Source organism: Corella eumyota, chromosome 1 (assembly GCF_963082875.1).
Source record: "Corella eumyota chromosome 1, kaCorEumy4.1, whole genome shotgun sequence".
Lineage (NCBI taxonomy): Eukaryota > Metazoa > Chordata > Ascidiacea > Phlebobranchia > Corellidae > Corella > Corella eumyota.
The window spans coordinates 14,152,097-14,168,157 of NC_137490.1; the positions used below are offsets into that span (position 1 = coordinate 14,152,097).

The 16,061-nt window shown below is 28.5% G+C and overlaps 3 protein-coding genes across 6 annotated transcripts in view; 2 read left to right on the plus strand and 1 right to left on the minus strand.

Annotated features, from left to right (window-relative positions):
• The window catches only part of LOC145744842 (small ribosomal subunit protein eS8-like), a 65,061-nt gene that overhangs the window by 17,841 nt on the left and 31,159 nt on the right, over positions 1-16,061 (minus strand). The window lies entirely within an intron of this gene.
• On the plus strand, positions 198-6,132 carry LOC145763806 (venom phosphodiesterase 2-like). The gene is made up of 21 exons (XM_082575335.1): positions 198-203; positions 289-337; positions 422-538; positions 604-664; positions 923-1,014; positions 1,154-1,233; positions 1,434-1,553; positions 1,677-1,849; positions 2,019-2,200; positions 2,336-2,526; positions 2,647-2,750; positions 2,948-3,017; positions 3,072-3,162; positions 3,293-3,462; positions 3,562-3,613; positions 3,692-3,858; positions 4,397-4,523; positions 4,723-4,800; positions 5,013-5,139; positions 5,390-5,567; positions 5,827-6,132. Exons 1-21 carry the CDS (start codon positions 198-200, stop codon positions 6,130-6,132), a joined length of 2,541 nt encoding a protein of 846 aa, XP_082431461.1.
• LOC145744625 (ankyrin repeat domain-containing protein 10-like) lies at positions 7,074-16,055 on the plus strand. Of its 4 annotated transcripts, XM_082562548.1 has the most exons (7): positions 7,128-7,600; positions 8,843-8,995; positions 9,185-9,276; positions 12,276-12,421; positions 12,607-12,750; positions 13,532-13,674; positions 13,932-14,072. In XM_082562548.1, the coding sequence occupies exons 1-6, from the start codon at positions 7,397-7,399 to the stop codon at positions 13,657-13,659; spliced, it is 867 nt and encodes a 288-aa protein (XP_082418674.1). In that variant the 5' UTR covers positions 7,128-7,396; the 3' UTR covers positions 13,660-13,674; positions 13,932-14,072. The 4 variants fall into 4 exon arrangements, with proteins under 4 accessions (XP_082418667.1, XP_082418659.1, XP_082418674.1 ...); XM_082562541.1 differs by lacking the exons at positions 13,532-13,674; positions 13,932-14,072 and adding an exon at positions 14,337-14,804 and having other exon boundaries at positions 7,074-7,600; XM_082562533.1 differs by lacking the exon at positions 13,532-13,674 and having other exon boundaries at positions 7,076-7,600; positions 13,932-14,479.

Below are 16,061 nucleotides of genomic sequence, written 5' to 3' on the forward strand. Positions count from 1 at the left end.
ATTAAATGAAGTCAAAATAAGGAGAATAAGAACTTTTATTTAATGATTAACCTTATCACTGTTTGATCTTTACTGTTTGATTAGGAATAGTGGCTTTTAGAAAAAATATTAGAAATACTGCATAAGTTATTTTATGTTTACTTGAAACTGATATAGTGAAGGCAGACAAATTCATTTTTGCTTAAAGCTTTATAAATATGCAAGTAAGATTTAGGAAAAATTAATTAAATTTTTTTTAGTTACTTACAAATTGTAATGCAATTAGTTATTTTTTTATTTATTTTACAGCGGCAATGGATCTTTGCAATGTGTGTTTTTCTCTTTTCTCCAACTAGAGGTATGTTTTTAAAAATAGTGCAAAAATACTATTACTGATTAAATTTTATACACTATCCTATAAAATAGTTTAATGTATATCTAGGAGAAGAAAAGTATCTGTGTAAAGGAGAGTGTAATGTAACAAGACTAAGATGTGACTGTATGGAATCATGTCTTGCAAGTAAAAACTGCTGTTCTGATTACCAAGAGACGTGTCAAGGTAAAAATATTTTTGTAATAATGAATTTGAAAAATTATTGTATGGAACTTTTTTATTATTTTTAGGTAAAACACCTTGGGTTAAACAGCAGTGTGCTTCACAAGAACAAATGAAATGTCCTGCAGGGTAAGTTTGTCCTATTATTATTTTGCAATAAAAAAATATTTTTTTATCTTGGATTTAAATTTGAGTAATTTAAAAAGTAAACAATTAATGATTTAAAAGTTTAATTGCAATTAATATATAAAAAAGTATAATAATGTGTTTCTGTTTGGGCTACCATTTCTTTGTTTATCATTTACATTAAAAAATTCTTTTATTATAGTTATTAAAGTTAAAGACGTCAATATTATCATAAATTGGTTCTTTGGTTATATTATTAAGGTTTGAAAAACCCCTAGTTATAATATTCTCCATTGATGGTTTTAAAGAAGAATATTTGTACCGAGATGAAACACCAAACATTTGGAAAATTGGTTACTTATTAAATTCTTTTTTGTCACGTTTTAGTGACATTAACTACCAATACTTGTAAATCGTAAAATGACACTTTAAAGTATTTATGGAACAGCAAATAAAAAATAATCATTTAAATTTGTTTTTATCTGTTTCAAGCAAATTGTGGAGTCCATGCACCTTATCTAAGATCTGTTTACCCAACAACCACTTTTCCAAACCACTACACTATAGCAACGGTGTGTTATAATTAAATGGATATTTTAATATTTTTTTATTTTAAATATTTAAAATGTTAATTTTAAATACATCAATTTAACATATTTTTACAAAGTTATAATTTTAAGTTCAGTCAGTATGAAAAATTAATTCAGTAAGTAAAATGAATATTCTGTGCCTCGTGCTAAATTAAAATAATTTACAAAATCATTTTTCTTAGGGTTTGTATCCAGAAAGTCATGGGATTATAGACAACAACATGTACGATTATCAACATAAAGAAGAATTTAGCTTAGGTTCATCTAATACATTTCACCCATTTTGGTGGGGTGGCGAACCTGTAAGCATGGCGTCTATTAAACATTTCTTTAAAGAAATTCGGTAAACTTTATCCAAATTAAGTTATTGTAATATTTCAATTACTTAAAAACAATTAACCTAATATGCATTCAATTTTTGTTAGATTTGGGTAACAACTAGCAATCAAGGAAAGAAAAGTGCTTCTTATTTCTGGCCTGGTTCAGATGTCAATATAACCCGGTATCCTGATTATTATTACAAATATAATGGAAGTGTTGATAATGAAGAAAGAATGTATCAAGCTCTTGAATGGTTGGATTTACCACCTAAAGACAGGTAAAAATATAAACTCTAATTACATTTACAGCGTTTCAAAATTTCAACAATATTGGTAAATAAACAAAACTTTAATGTAACTAGCTACTTCTAACATATTTTTGATTTTAAATTTCATTTCAATAAAATAGAATTTATAATTAATAGCTATAAAATTTTTTTATTACAGGCCAAGTTTTATGACTTTATATATTAGCTCAGTTGACCATGCTGGCCATGTCTACGGACCAGATGCACCACAAGTTGATGTTGAATTGGTTGAAGCTGATCATATTGTCAGTATTTTAATCAACGGTTTAAAACTAAGGGAATTGGAAAACTGTGTTAATATTATTATATTGGCAGACCATGGTAAGTAATCAGTGTATTGTAAATTATAAAAAAGTGAGTTAGTATTCTAACTGTTTAATTATTATAAATTTTAAATAATTATTAAAAATACTCTTTAAAACTTACACATTTATATTTTTGTGCTTATTTATTTAGGCATGGCGCCACAAAGCTGTGATAGATTAACTTATATTGATGAATATGATGTTGACATGTCGGTGGTTAATTCGTATGGAGGAGCTTTTGGAAGGGTAGGTAAGAGTAAAGACCCGAATTTATGGGATCAGTTTAACCCAGAAGAAATACACAAACAAATAAGGTGTAAACAAGATGAAGCCCATTGGCAGGTGTGTTTTTTTAAATTACATCTTTTTAGTAAATATTTAAAATTATAGATTTAAGCACGTTTTTTGGTTTGCCAGTTACAATTAATATGTAGGTATTTTCTAAAATATTATTTTTTGTAGAGTTTTTTAAAAGGCAATTATTTTCCAAAAAGATTTCATTATGTTAATAATGCTCGAATTGAAGAAGTACAAATAGTAATGGATGATGAATGGCTTGTTGGAGGGTACTTATTGTAATTTCAAAGATTCAAATTAACTTAAAGTAACAAAATATGAACACATTTTATAAGAAATAATGTGAACAATCTTAATCTATAAGATGGATGATATTTACTACTAGGCATTTAAAAAAAACTAAATTGTTATAATTTAAACTTGAAAAGGTATTTAAAAAAACTTTTTTTAACTTCTTTTGTTAAAGGGAAACTGGCTCCCTGACTTTTTGTGATGGGGGAATGCATGGATTCGATAATGAATATAAAAGCATGCAGGTAACTTTTTTGAAAGAAATATTATTTTCTTTATAATTTTTTTTTTAATTTTAGGCTGTATTTGCTGCACATGGACCAGGATTTAAAAGAAATTTAAATCTTTCAGAACCAATTGAGAACATTGAGTTATATACACTTGTTACAGGTAAGTCTCATTTTGACAAAACAATATATTCTGTTAATATAAACTATATGTATTAAATTTATTAGAAACCATAATTTATAGTGTATTAGGTTTTAAATAATTTTCTTTTAAATAAAACTTCTAATTTAAGATCTTTTGTCATTAACCCCTGCACCCAATAATGGTACGCCAGGCGCTTTATATCATATAATGTCACAACCTCCAGTTTTACCCCAAGAGGTAGATGGTGTTGATATTGCATTGTGTTTCAGCCCAGAAGATTTAATTGTTGCTAATAATCTTGGATGCTCATATTGCCCAGTGAGTATTTTATTTTATACTTCCACATAAAATTTTTTATTGAAGTTATGTTAATAAGCAATGCTACTAGAGTAATGCATAAAAATATCTTAAAAACAGGGGTTATCTGAAGCAAGTGCTAACTCTCGAATTCACCTTACATTTGAAGAAAGTCAGTAAATCCATTTTTAAAACTATTATTTAAATAAAATCACTGAATATAAATTTAAACTAATTGAATGCAATCTAGGAGAAAGTGCACAGACTTATAATATTCTTTATGATCGACCTCAAGTGTATCTTAACATTGATAATGACGATGTATTATTCTGCTTGCTTGACCAGGAAGATTTTATCGTGGCATACAACTTTCGGAAAAATATGCCCTACTATGTCAGTTACACTCTAGAAAACAAGGTAAATTGTTTAGTATTAATACTGTAATAATAATTTAATTGTTGGTTTCAATTTTCGAGTTGTTATCGGGTTAGTTTAAACACCAATCCCTTAGGTTTATTAACACTTCGTATTTGTTTCAGTAAAACATGACTCAAGGCGTAACTTGCTAATTACCCTTATCATGATTCAATCTTTATCTTAAAACTGTAGTTAAGGTTTGCTCACTTTGTATCTCTTGTCATTTGTGTTTAATGTGTTAGTTTGAATGTTAATCTCTCATATTGTTTGTTTTTCTATATGTAGAGTTATAGTGTATTTTTTTAGTTTATTAAAACCAATCCTTTGGTAAATATAAAATCAATTGACTTGATTTTTGTAACAAATACTTTAAAAGTTTTTTTTAATCAAGTTAACTTAATATAAAAAATATCCTGATACACTTGTTTTTAAAATGGGCAATAACAAAAAACAAAATTGTAAAACTATTTTTAATTGTTTTCTGTATTTGTGTCTTTAAAGTAAATCATTTTTTAATTAATAAGTTTGTTGTCTACAGGAAAGGGATTTATTTAAACCCACTTCATGTAGTCGACCTGATTTTAGATTAAATGAATATGTACAAACTTCTTGCTCAGATTATAACAACGATCAAAATGTTCAGCTAGAATTTTTATATCCACCTGGTATTAATAATAATATCTATAGTTAAAAACGATTATGACTGACACATTTTATAGCCAAAACACAAAATAATTTTTTTTATTTAAATGTTAAATGCCCTCTAGTTAAAGTTACTTAAAAAAAAAGTGGGTAACTCATGCTGCAAGTTTTCTACACCATGACTGTGTTTATAAACTACATTTGATAAATATATTTTATTAGAATTGTCAATTGGAGATTCAGTACATGATGGTTTAATAAACAGTAATTCAATTCCAATGTATAAATCAGCAACAAAGGGTAATATTTATATTAACAATGGTGAACACTTTTTTAAAGGATATTATATTTTAAAGTGTAATTGTATAAATTATAGTTTTTTAAACTCTAAAATGATGTACTTGCGTTGACCCAAGTCTTAATTATAATTTAAACTCCCTGTTTTGAATAATCATACTACTTAAATACAACTATATTCTTATTAAAAAGTGAAATTACATTTTTTAATTTAGTATGGGGCTACATGTCCAGAGTGCTTGCTGGCTGGTCTAACAGTTATGGTGGAGTGAACGTTATAAGTGGTCCAATATTTGATTATGACACGAATGGTGTAGCAGATACTGACACCATTTTGTTGGAGTAAGTTATGCTAATTAATTTTGCTGAATCACAAGGACCAAACCAACTTTATTTAAAACAGTTCATTTTGGGTAGGAGGGGCTAACTTTGAGGTTGTGCCTTTACTTACTTTAAATCCACTTTTTTAGCACTTACCACATGTTGTTTACTTTTTAAGGCATAGTATTGCATTATAAGTGATAATTTTTGTAGATAGATGATTTTAAAAAATCTAAACATGTTTGTTTAATGTTCTTATGATTTTTTTTAGAATGGGAAAATACGTGAATAATAACAAAACGTCAACTAGTATACCAACACACATGTTTGTGATTGCTACTCGTTGTAGTGACTCTAGTATCAACATTCATCAATGTATTGAGTCACCAGATGACATACAAATATTAAGTTTTATTATTCCAAACTATGAAGTTGAACCATGTCATTTGGTAAGTTGATTATTAAGAGCACATTTAAAGAAATTTTAGTTCAAAGGAGAACAAAAGTTACAATAATCAGTTTACATGTGTGTAACTTTTCTTAAAAAGTATCATTTAGTAACTTTGTTTAATTAATATATTTAAAGAATAAATTTACACAATTATTCAATCATAATTTTTATAAAACTTACCATTTTTAATATTTAAAATTTCGAAATGATAAATAATTATAAACCAAATGGCTAACTACAGGGATACTATATTTTAGGAGATGGATAGTTTATTTGATTGGGTTCCAAAGACATTATCTGAGCATGTAGCTCGAGTTAAAGATATCGAACTACTTACTGGAATTTCATTTTTTCCAAAATGGACCCAAGCTGTAAATGTTGAAGCAAGAGAAAAAATTACTCGAATGAAAATAAGATTGCCACAATTTGATGATGATTGGTTAATTGATTTTTTAAATGAGATCCCTCCAACTGCTGGTTCTACTGGTACTAAATTGGGTATTTGGCCAAACATTGCCATTATGCTGATCGTAGAAACAATTATGTTATTTTTATATATGTAATTTTGTGTAAAAAAATTTAAAAAGGATTCAAGTTGTACATACAATTTTGGATTTTTTCTAACCTTTTTGAAAAATTTTAATTTTTGTTGTATTTTGTATATGTGGATTGGGGTTCAATTAAAAATTAAGTAATCTAAGACCTTGTTAGGGAGGGTAGTAAATTAGTTCCTGTTGGTATTTGTCAAAAAAATTTGGATGAAGAGGGCTCACGACAAGAAGTTATTTACAACCCTGTTTTCATGTATAAGTTAGTGGCGTATTGTGGTATAAAAGTGTGAGACATAAATTTGGTGGGCTATTTTTTATTAAAAATGATAAGTAAATTTTACGTTATCAGTTAGAAAAATTAGCGTATACATAAATTTTCATTAAGTAAAATTGTGCCTTAACCAAAAGCAATTAATTTGAATAACTTTGTTAGTGCTCTAAAGCGCCGCATTGCGTTTTGGTGGCAGTGGCACACTGCAGCATGACCTGTGTCTATTGTTGTTACTCCATGCGTGTCTGCCGGTTTGATTATGACGTACTGCTACGCTCGAGTAAGTGTCTTCTCTTGTAAAATTTTCCATTCGTTTTTTTGATTAGAGAAAAGCTTGGTTTGTTGATCGTGGTGTTACGCGCGCGCTCTTGCTTTGAATCGATGTTTAGAGATTCAGACACGTTTTTTTGCGCATTTGTCGTGATGTTTTATGTAATGAAAGAAAACCGACATTTATATTCAGTTTAAAAACTGTCAGATATGTTCCAACAAAATCAATAGTCGTGTAACAGCTTGACAGATAAAGCTTTTCATAGTTCGTAAAATTTTTGTGTTTTTATTTAGGTAAATTATATAGCGATAACATAAATGCAAGGACAAGCATTTTAATATGTATGCAACTTTTTTAGTTTATCGAGGAAGAATTTGTTTGTTTTTGTATATTGCAAAGTTGCGGTTAAAGTTAGATATGTCTAAAACTTACAGTTAACCTCAACTGTTTAGCTGAAATTAAATAACTTCTGTCGTCTGCTAATACAATCTTTTGTTTGTCAACAGCAAATTTACAAAACAATAAAAAAAATGTTTTATTTTTTTCAGGAATAGATAGGTTCGTTAAATTTACTAAAACTGTTATCCGACTTGCATACGAACTAATAAAATCAGCAAATCAGCTTCTATATACTTGTAATCTCAAAAGTAACCCAATTTTCATAAGCTGCTCGACAGGGTGTAATAACTTACTAAATAGATTAGCAGAAAAATTACATAAATAACTTAATTAACATGGATACGACAGAAACTTTGGGCTTTTGGGGCTCTGAAAGTGAAGAAGTAATAGCGCGTCAGTTCCCGCTTCATAAAGCTTGTCGCGACGGGGATGTGATTGCACTTTCCCGGCTAGTCGCACAAGCAACGCCCCATCAACTAGTTGCTGAAGATCAATTCTATGGCTGGTCGCCGTTACATTGGGCTGCTTATTTTGGAAAGGTAGGTTTAATGTTTATATTTTAAAAATTATGTATACTTGATAAATAAAATACTAACTTTGTAAATTTTGAATCGGTTGATGGTATATAGTACGACATAAAAAGGTTGTTTACACTTAGAAGGTTATTATTACCGCGGGCTTTTCGAGAGGATTATATTTTAATACACGAATCCGTATTTTAGAGTGCCCAATTGAGTTTAGTTACTTCAATTCATTAAATCTCGTGATGTTAAAACTAATACTATCAATTACCTACAGGCAATGTAATTAGTCCCTCTTGATGGATGTCGGATATAATTTGAAAGCTTTGTTAGCCAGGAGCATGAAAATATAGACGTAGTATAATAGTAGACTGCCGTAGGCCATTCCTGTTACAAATATAAATGCATGGCAAAACAAATGATTCGTAAATTTATTTAACTTTAGCGCCTTCAAGCTAATTTTTTTTTAATGAACGAAAATTATTTTTTATATATACTTCAATTATGTGTACCATATTTTAGGAAATTTTTCGTTAATTTCCCGTTATATTGTTGATAGCGGTTAGTCCATTAGTTGGTTTATATAAAAAAAAACTTGTAATTTTTATTGTTAATTCGGTTGTATTTGTCGCTTAGTTTAAAACTTGTCCTTTTTAGCAAGCTTTTATTTGAAAAATAATACTCTTGGCTACTTATCACGCGCCATTGACCGTGAAAAGTTCACTTTATAAACAACTTGTATGTCCCCATCTAACCCTAACCTTTTTTATGATTTTGCGCATTTTAAAGAATATTGTATTTTTAATTGGATATTTGTGCTACTAAATTGGTCATTGGTCATTTTTTAAGTTTCTTATTAAAACGCACATTTTTGACTTTTATTTATAAATTGGTGATGTAGAAATATCATTTACATTTAGAAAAAATAGGAACCATATGCACCTAACGGGATTTTTAAATTTATAAAAACATCAGTGTGATTTAAAGCTTTTTTTATGACGCACCTAATAAGCGCACAAAATTGTTAAATGAACCAAAAAAATAATTGTTGGTTGCCAAAACAAATGAATATTTAAGTAAAGCGGATATGACACTTGGACAATAGTTTAAACTTTTGACAATGTGAAACAATTCATTAAATTGCTTTATTTATAAAAATGTTTTGTACAGTCTGTAAAATTTGCTATATTACCAATATATTTATAAGTCGGTTTGTACAACCTTTATTTTTATTAACGTTTTTCTTAAATTGTGTTACAGACCCAGTGCTTGAACGGTTTGTTAAGAACTGGGGTAAATGTAAACATCCGCACCAGTCGATTTCTTCAAACCCCGTCCCACATCTCAGCATTTGGCGGCCATCCGAGCTGTTTACTAGAGTTGTTAAAAGCCGGTGCTGACTTCCACGCGAAAGTATGTTTTATGCTTAAAAAATAAACCTTTGCGGATTTTTTTTAAAACAGATAAATGTCTGCGCTTTAAACAACGTATGAATAATGTATTAGAGCTTGTTTAAATAAGTCACTTATTTTTATATATGTACATTTGGTTTAATTAACAGTCAGTTATATTTTATTGAAATAGCGATTAAATTTTTATTAGGATTATCTGGGAGAACTACCTATACATAAAGCTGCAAGAGTTGGGAACACGCGATGCGTTATAACGTTAATCGAAAACGGAGCAAACCCTAGGTAAATAAGTCGTTAATCTATTAACTTAATTGCGAGTTGTGCTAGGTCAATTTTAATTAAATTCCACATGTTTATATATGTTTTTTAAAAGTTCTAGGTTATAAATGCGATTTACTTTATCAGTAGTTTTCTGTTTGGCGTTCTATTTTTTTCAATTATTATAAGACAAAAATAGGGATTAAAGAATATTAAGGTCATGCGTGAAATTGCTATTTATTGAACTGTACCCGACATCCCAATTATCCTGTACTAATTATTTTTTACTTACTTAAAAATAGATGCCTCACTTTTTAATTATCCTTATTAGCCTCATTTCAGTTTTGCCTATTATACAAGGTCAAAATGGCAATGGGCAGTTTTAGTAGTTTTGTGTTAGACTGGTAGCCCTTACATAACTAAAAAGAAGAATAAAAAAACCAATGAACTAATACATTTTTTTAACACAAAGAGCCTCTTTAAATAACATTATTGATACCCAACTTTTTACATAGATCAAAATTTTGTTTTTATAATCTGTTTTGGTTTAAAATAGACGTGTTTATATTTAGAAATTACGTTATTTTGCGTAATTTAAAATTTCAAAAATAGTAGACATACAAAAAAACTTAGTTTTACAAAAAAAAAATATTAAGTAAGCGAATGCAAATTCCTCGATATTTTTTTGCAAATTCCTCAATAAAAGTTTTTTAATTACACAAACTAAGAAACTTTGTTTGTTTCTCGCTTATTGTTTGTTTATGTAACTGTCACAAGGAAATTGTCTCCAGGGAAGTAATTGTGTGTGTACTATGTGTGTGTGTGTATTCAACGCATGTCACATCGCGGTTAATACGCGACCACTTGATATACGATCACGCAAGGGGCGCGTGATTTTTGCGGTTGTATTTTTTATAAAATGTGGATTAGTATTGTTTGACACTGTACGCATTCCTTATGTAAGGATAGGTATTTTAATATCACGTGTTTTTTAGGGGGATCCTATTGTTTACGTCGTTAAACCACCTAAACTAACAGGCGCAGTGTGATAAATTTCGTTGTTATAATTCGTAAAAACTACTAAGGTTTAATTAAACACCCTTAAATATATGTTTTGTGAATCATAAATTTAAGTATAACGTTTTTATCGTCTTCCAAATGTGTACAAACACCAATCAATTAATTGTGTTACATAAACCAATAAAAATGACACATTTGTCGATGGCAAACTAAAAGAGAAACTCTTGAATTTACTAGTTTCGGTTTAATAAATGTCACTGTGTTTATGCTAAATATATTTTCGATTCTAAGTAACCACTTCGCCGAAAATGTAAAAATGTGATTTAAAAAAACATAACGTTGAGTGGAATTATTGTCTTTGGTATAATACCAGTTCCCTATTTTGTTTAATTTGTGTGACGTCCATTAAAAATGGCGCGAAAACGTTAAGTGATCTCAAAAGCATGTTATGTGGCTTTACAACAAACAGCGTTATAATGTTTTATTAAACTTTCACAACTAATATTATTGTCACTTTATATTTTCAATTTAAAACGAAACGCATACTTGTTTATTTAAATAAAGGCGCACATTAAATTCTAAAATACCCAGATTTTAATAAATTAGGCTTGTTCGGGCTAGTATATCATGTGTATTCGTAAAAAGGAAACTTATTTTTATTTTGCTCGCTTTACCTTTGCGAGTGCGTAGTAGGTAAATAAGGGTTGTTTATTATTAAAAAGGAAGTCAAAAGAGAGAGAGAAGGAGAGAGATCGCGGAATACCAGCGTGCTTCTCTTTCTCTCAATTACTCTTCTTCTCCCTCTTTTTCATCTCAATGCGTTGATGTGGCGCGGATTATAGTAAACGCTGCGACAACACAATGTATGCGCAAAGGCTGGCTAAACGAGGTCATAACAGCAATTAAATTATAAACCTTACATACTAAAAAATACCTAGTAGTCTAACATTTAAGTTATTACTATACATTTTTTTTCTAAACTGTCTTTAAATATATTTGATTTTTGTGGTTGTCTATTTAACCTTCTTTTTTACTTGTTTTAACCCAAAATAAGGCATCTGTACAATTCCGCTACAATAAATATTTTAATTAAACGTCGATAAAATTGTGATTTGTTGTTATTGAAAACCCGTTTCTCGTATCGCGAGGATAATATTACTTATTTAATGTCTAGACTAAACGTATGTATTTGGCCCGCCCAGCGTCAAAGTCGTCAAAGATTTCACGAGGTGGTTTTATGTTACTTTTAATTTAAACTGCGATGAAATCACTTTATTTGTCATTTTTATAAATTGGATATTTTTAAAAATAAATTTAAATACGAGTGATTAATTCAAATAATAGGATTATATATGTGTTTTTAAATATAACGTAATTTGCAGTTATACGCAACCTCTATTTTAATCAATTTTATTAAACATTTTTAATCAGTAACAAAAAAAATTCACATTTTATGGTTTATAAATCTCCGTTAAACACACACCTCATTCAATTTTCGCAAGTTGTTAGGATTTTAGTCTCATGTTTTATTAATCTCATTTGTAAAGTATTTGACAATAATATTGTTGGATTTTTTTCTTTCGTTAAACAGATGGCCTTTAGTTTACGCTCGCCAGGACACTAGGCCATTGTGGTATTTATTCTTTATTTTTTTAATGTTATGCTTGTTTAGCTTACTATCGGCCATGTTTTTAATTTTAAAACAAATTTTGTTCAATTTACATATGCGTTTCCAAACATGCTGAATATTATTTTTCCGTTGGGTATTTCCGATCTTCCCGCGGTTTAATTTTAAACCCACGCGTTAGCTCTACTCCGCCACCAAACGACGCTTATTTAGAGTTGGATTTTTGCAATAAAGTTTTGTGGCATAATTTAGCGACACTTTTTTTATGTAAAAATGCCTAAAGTTGCATAAATATTTTCTGAAAGTAGCAGTTTATATTAGTAATATATATATTAAAAAAAAAAAAATAATTTTATTTAATTTGTTATATTTTTAGCATTCACAATAACAATGGCCATACTGCTGCTGATTTATCTAGAATGCAAAACTTTAAAGAATGTACAAGCTTGCTGGAGACTGCATGTCGGGTTTTAGCAGAAAGAGAAAAATTTCAAATGAACGGGAATCATCAAATAACAAATGGTAAATAATTTTTTTCGCAAGTAAAATTTTTTTGTCAGCTAAAATGTGTCTATGCACATCTTCGCTGTTTTATTGAAAATTAGTTTATATTTTATCTTACCTTCAAATTTTTTTATAATACTTATACTTTTTTTTGTATGCTATAATACTTATACTTTTTTTTGCATACTTTTTTTTGTATGTAGGTTCTTCTGGCTCACACCTAACTAACAATCATTCCAACGGGTTTACTAATGGTAATGGACATCAAAATGGCCATTCGAATGGAAATAGAAAGAGAAGTTATGATGATGAAAGTATTCCAAATTTTAAAAGACCCAGAACCACAGGTAAAACATTTTTTCGCATTTTCGATTTAAATACCTGCAACATATAGCATTATTAAATGGTTGATTTTGGTATTTTAATTTAAAAAAATAACATTATGAAAAAAAAACCTGAATTTAAGTAGGCTATTTAATTTTGACATAATTTAATATTTTTGTACTGTTGCAACTATTTAAATAAATAGATATTTTAATTTTTTTACTAATTTAGCATGTCAAGTTTTGGTGCTTATATTTTATATAACTTGTAGACATAAATATTTTATATTGTTTTAAATATAAATGGGAGTAGAGGGTTAAAATATGTTGCTTTAAATGTTTTTTTACCTTTTAAAAATGTTTGATATCCTCTTGTTTTATCATTTATGTTTTTATTTTAAACCATGCTTTTCTTTTCATGTATTTACATTTACCTTTTATTTTATGCAATATTCTGAATTTTTATTTAATTGAAAAATGTGTTTTTAATTTTTGTTCACCTTTTTTTGCTGCTTAAAAACTTGCTTAGTTGGCGTAAATATTGCTTTCCTGTATATCATATATCGATAGCTAATTGTAACACAGGTATAACTACCGGTCTGCATGTCAATTGTGTTTTAACAGCAGTATTAACTTTAATTATTAAAAAATGTGTGTCTTGTTTATTATATTTTTAATACTTTTATGCTTTAAGAAAAACTTTTTTGACTTCTTACAATCTTTATTAAAAATTTTTATTTAAATTGTAATTTACATTTTTTGAATAAGTTAACTAAAATTTAGAGGCTTAGTAATTTATCCACAGAATTTCAACTTGAAACTGTACATCAAGAAAACAGCGTTTCCAAACAAAATTGTTACCCTATGCATGATAATATGGAAACTTACAGTATTGGAAACATTAAACCCATTTACTCCAATGGCTACTATTAAAATATTCAGTTTTAGGTAAATACCTTGTGTGTGGTAATGTAACGAAAAAAGTGTCTTCGTTTTTCCCTTCCTGTTTATAATGTTAGGTATTAAAAAAAACAATTACTTTCATATTCTCACACCCATTTTTAGCCAAATGCAAAAAAGAGCAATTTATTGGCTTAACATTATTTTACCTGATACGATTTTCTTTTAAAATTTGTGCATGACTTTTTATTATTACTGGATACTTGATGTAAAACAAAAGTAGCAATACTGTGTTTTCTTCACAGAAATATTCAACTCTCTGCCATTGGACGATAGCACTTCAGACAATATATGGCCAAAAAAAATTGCTGCTACACCTGCTAATAGCCAAGAAGAAGAAATGGATGCATTTTCAAAGCCACAAACCATTCCGCAGTACGAAGATGAAATTTTTTCCACTGGTGATTGGCCAGGCGATGTTCCAACAAAAATGCAAGATATTGACACACAACAATTTAAATCTTATGGCTCACACTATTTTTGAACTTTTTTGTTACTTCTTTTTAGTTTTCTCTTTCATGCATTCGCATTTGCTTTATTTTTTGATCATATAGTACGTGCACATTACTACAATGTTATTACTGTTTTTAAAACAATTTTTAGTTGCTGCTTCTTGCGACATCGTTGTATGAAAGTATTCTTTTTCACAGAAAATTATAGCTCTTTATTTGTACAAGAAGACCTCAGTTTGACCATAGTGCCTCCTGTGGTAACCACACCCTGCACTTCTACCCTACAAACTGATGCAACTTCTGTCTCTGTTCAGCCTCATTTAACCAGAGGGAGTTTTTATGGACAGTATATGCTTGAAAGACAATTTACAATGTTGCACGGCATGTGATTTAAAATCCTCAATGCAAAAAAAAACTATTTGTCTGTATCATTTGCTTTATGTTCTTTTGATGTTAAACTTAGTTTGGTGTAAAGTTTTTAAGGACTTTTGTATTTACATTTTGTACATTGTCATCACAGATGACATTTCAACTATGAAACAACTTGTCAACTTGAATGGTCTACACCACATGAACAATGAAAAAAACCTAATTGAAAACAGTTGCGAAGATCAACCAATGATGGATAGCAATTTTAATAATGATGTTTACACAAGAGCTCCTAGCCCTGGCATGGAACTGCGAGAGAACAGTAATGATTATGACTTACAATTGTGGGGTTACATGCAAGGTTACGGAGATACTGCAGAATGTTTACCTGATGACTATTTGCCAAACCAAACAACTAGCAACGATAAAGAATATTGTAAATCTTTACATGGTGTTAAATCTCAAGGCTGGTCATAAAATGGCTTTTGTTTTAGCAAAACTACAAACACAGTAAGATCATTTCTATATTTTTAAAATATCAATAAACAGATTTAATTCTGTTACAAAATCTTTTTATAAAATCAGTTTTCATTTTGCAATACATATTTTATTAGCAAATGTTATTGTTTTGCTACATACATAGATTTTACTTTGCTGCCATAAAAAATTGTTGAGTTTCCGTTTATTTTGTTTTTTAATTTTTATTTTTTAGAGTTTTGTTTAAAAATATTTTTGTTACAAGATAACTTTTTTAGTTAGTGCAGCACTGTATTATTTGTTTGTTGTTTTATTTTTACTTTGAATAAAAAATATGTTCAATAACAAATTTAAATTTATCAACTTAAAACTAGTTTAAATGATTATATTTTGCACATGTGTCATCTGTACATAAACATAATTCATTCCAAAATGTTGTTGTATTAAATTGTTGTATGTTCTCGTGTCTTTAGTTTGGCATTAATACAACTCAAGTACAACTTTCAATAATGCATTTGATTAAATCATAGGAAAGTATATTGTACTAATGAAAAAAAGTATTAATGAAATATGTGAACTATTAATATGAAGTATCTAAGATTTCTTATCATTTTCGTTTGATATTATTATTTAAATTACAACCTGCACATTGTTAATTTAATAAGTTTTGTGTATGAAATTTTATGTAGTTGTTTTAGTAACAAATCCAATTTACTTTATAGAGGTATAATTTTGGCAGCGGGCTGTACAATTTATTAGTACCTTTTTGTTAAGACTTTCTGTCGAGTATTTGGTTTTATTTGTTTTGTAACTGTGAACTTAAATTACAGCATTTTAACCATAACATTTCCAAATTACTGTAAAAATCCATCGCATTAGTGTGATCTATTCTGTTTAAAAACTGCTGTTAAGAAATGTTAATTGAATCTAACATGAGATTAGATATTTAACTATAGCTAACATTACTAGCTGCTTTATTTTGTTATTGTTTTGTGATACTATGTAGATACATTTCTCTGGGGTTGAATATTGTTTTCAAAACGTTTTTGTATTAAAAAAATAAATTTGATAAAAAAC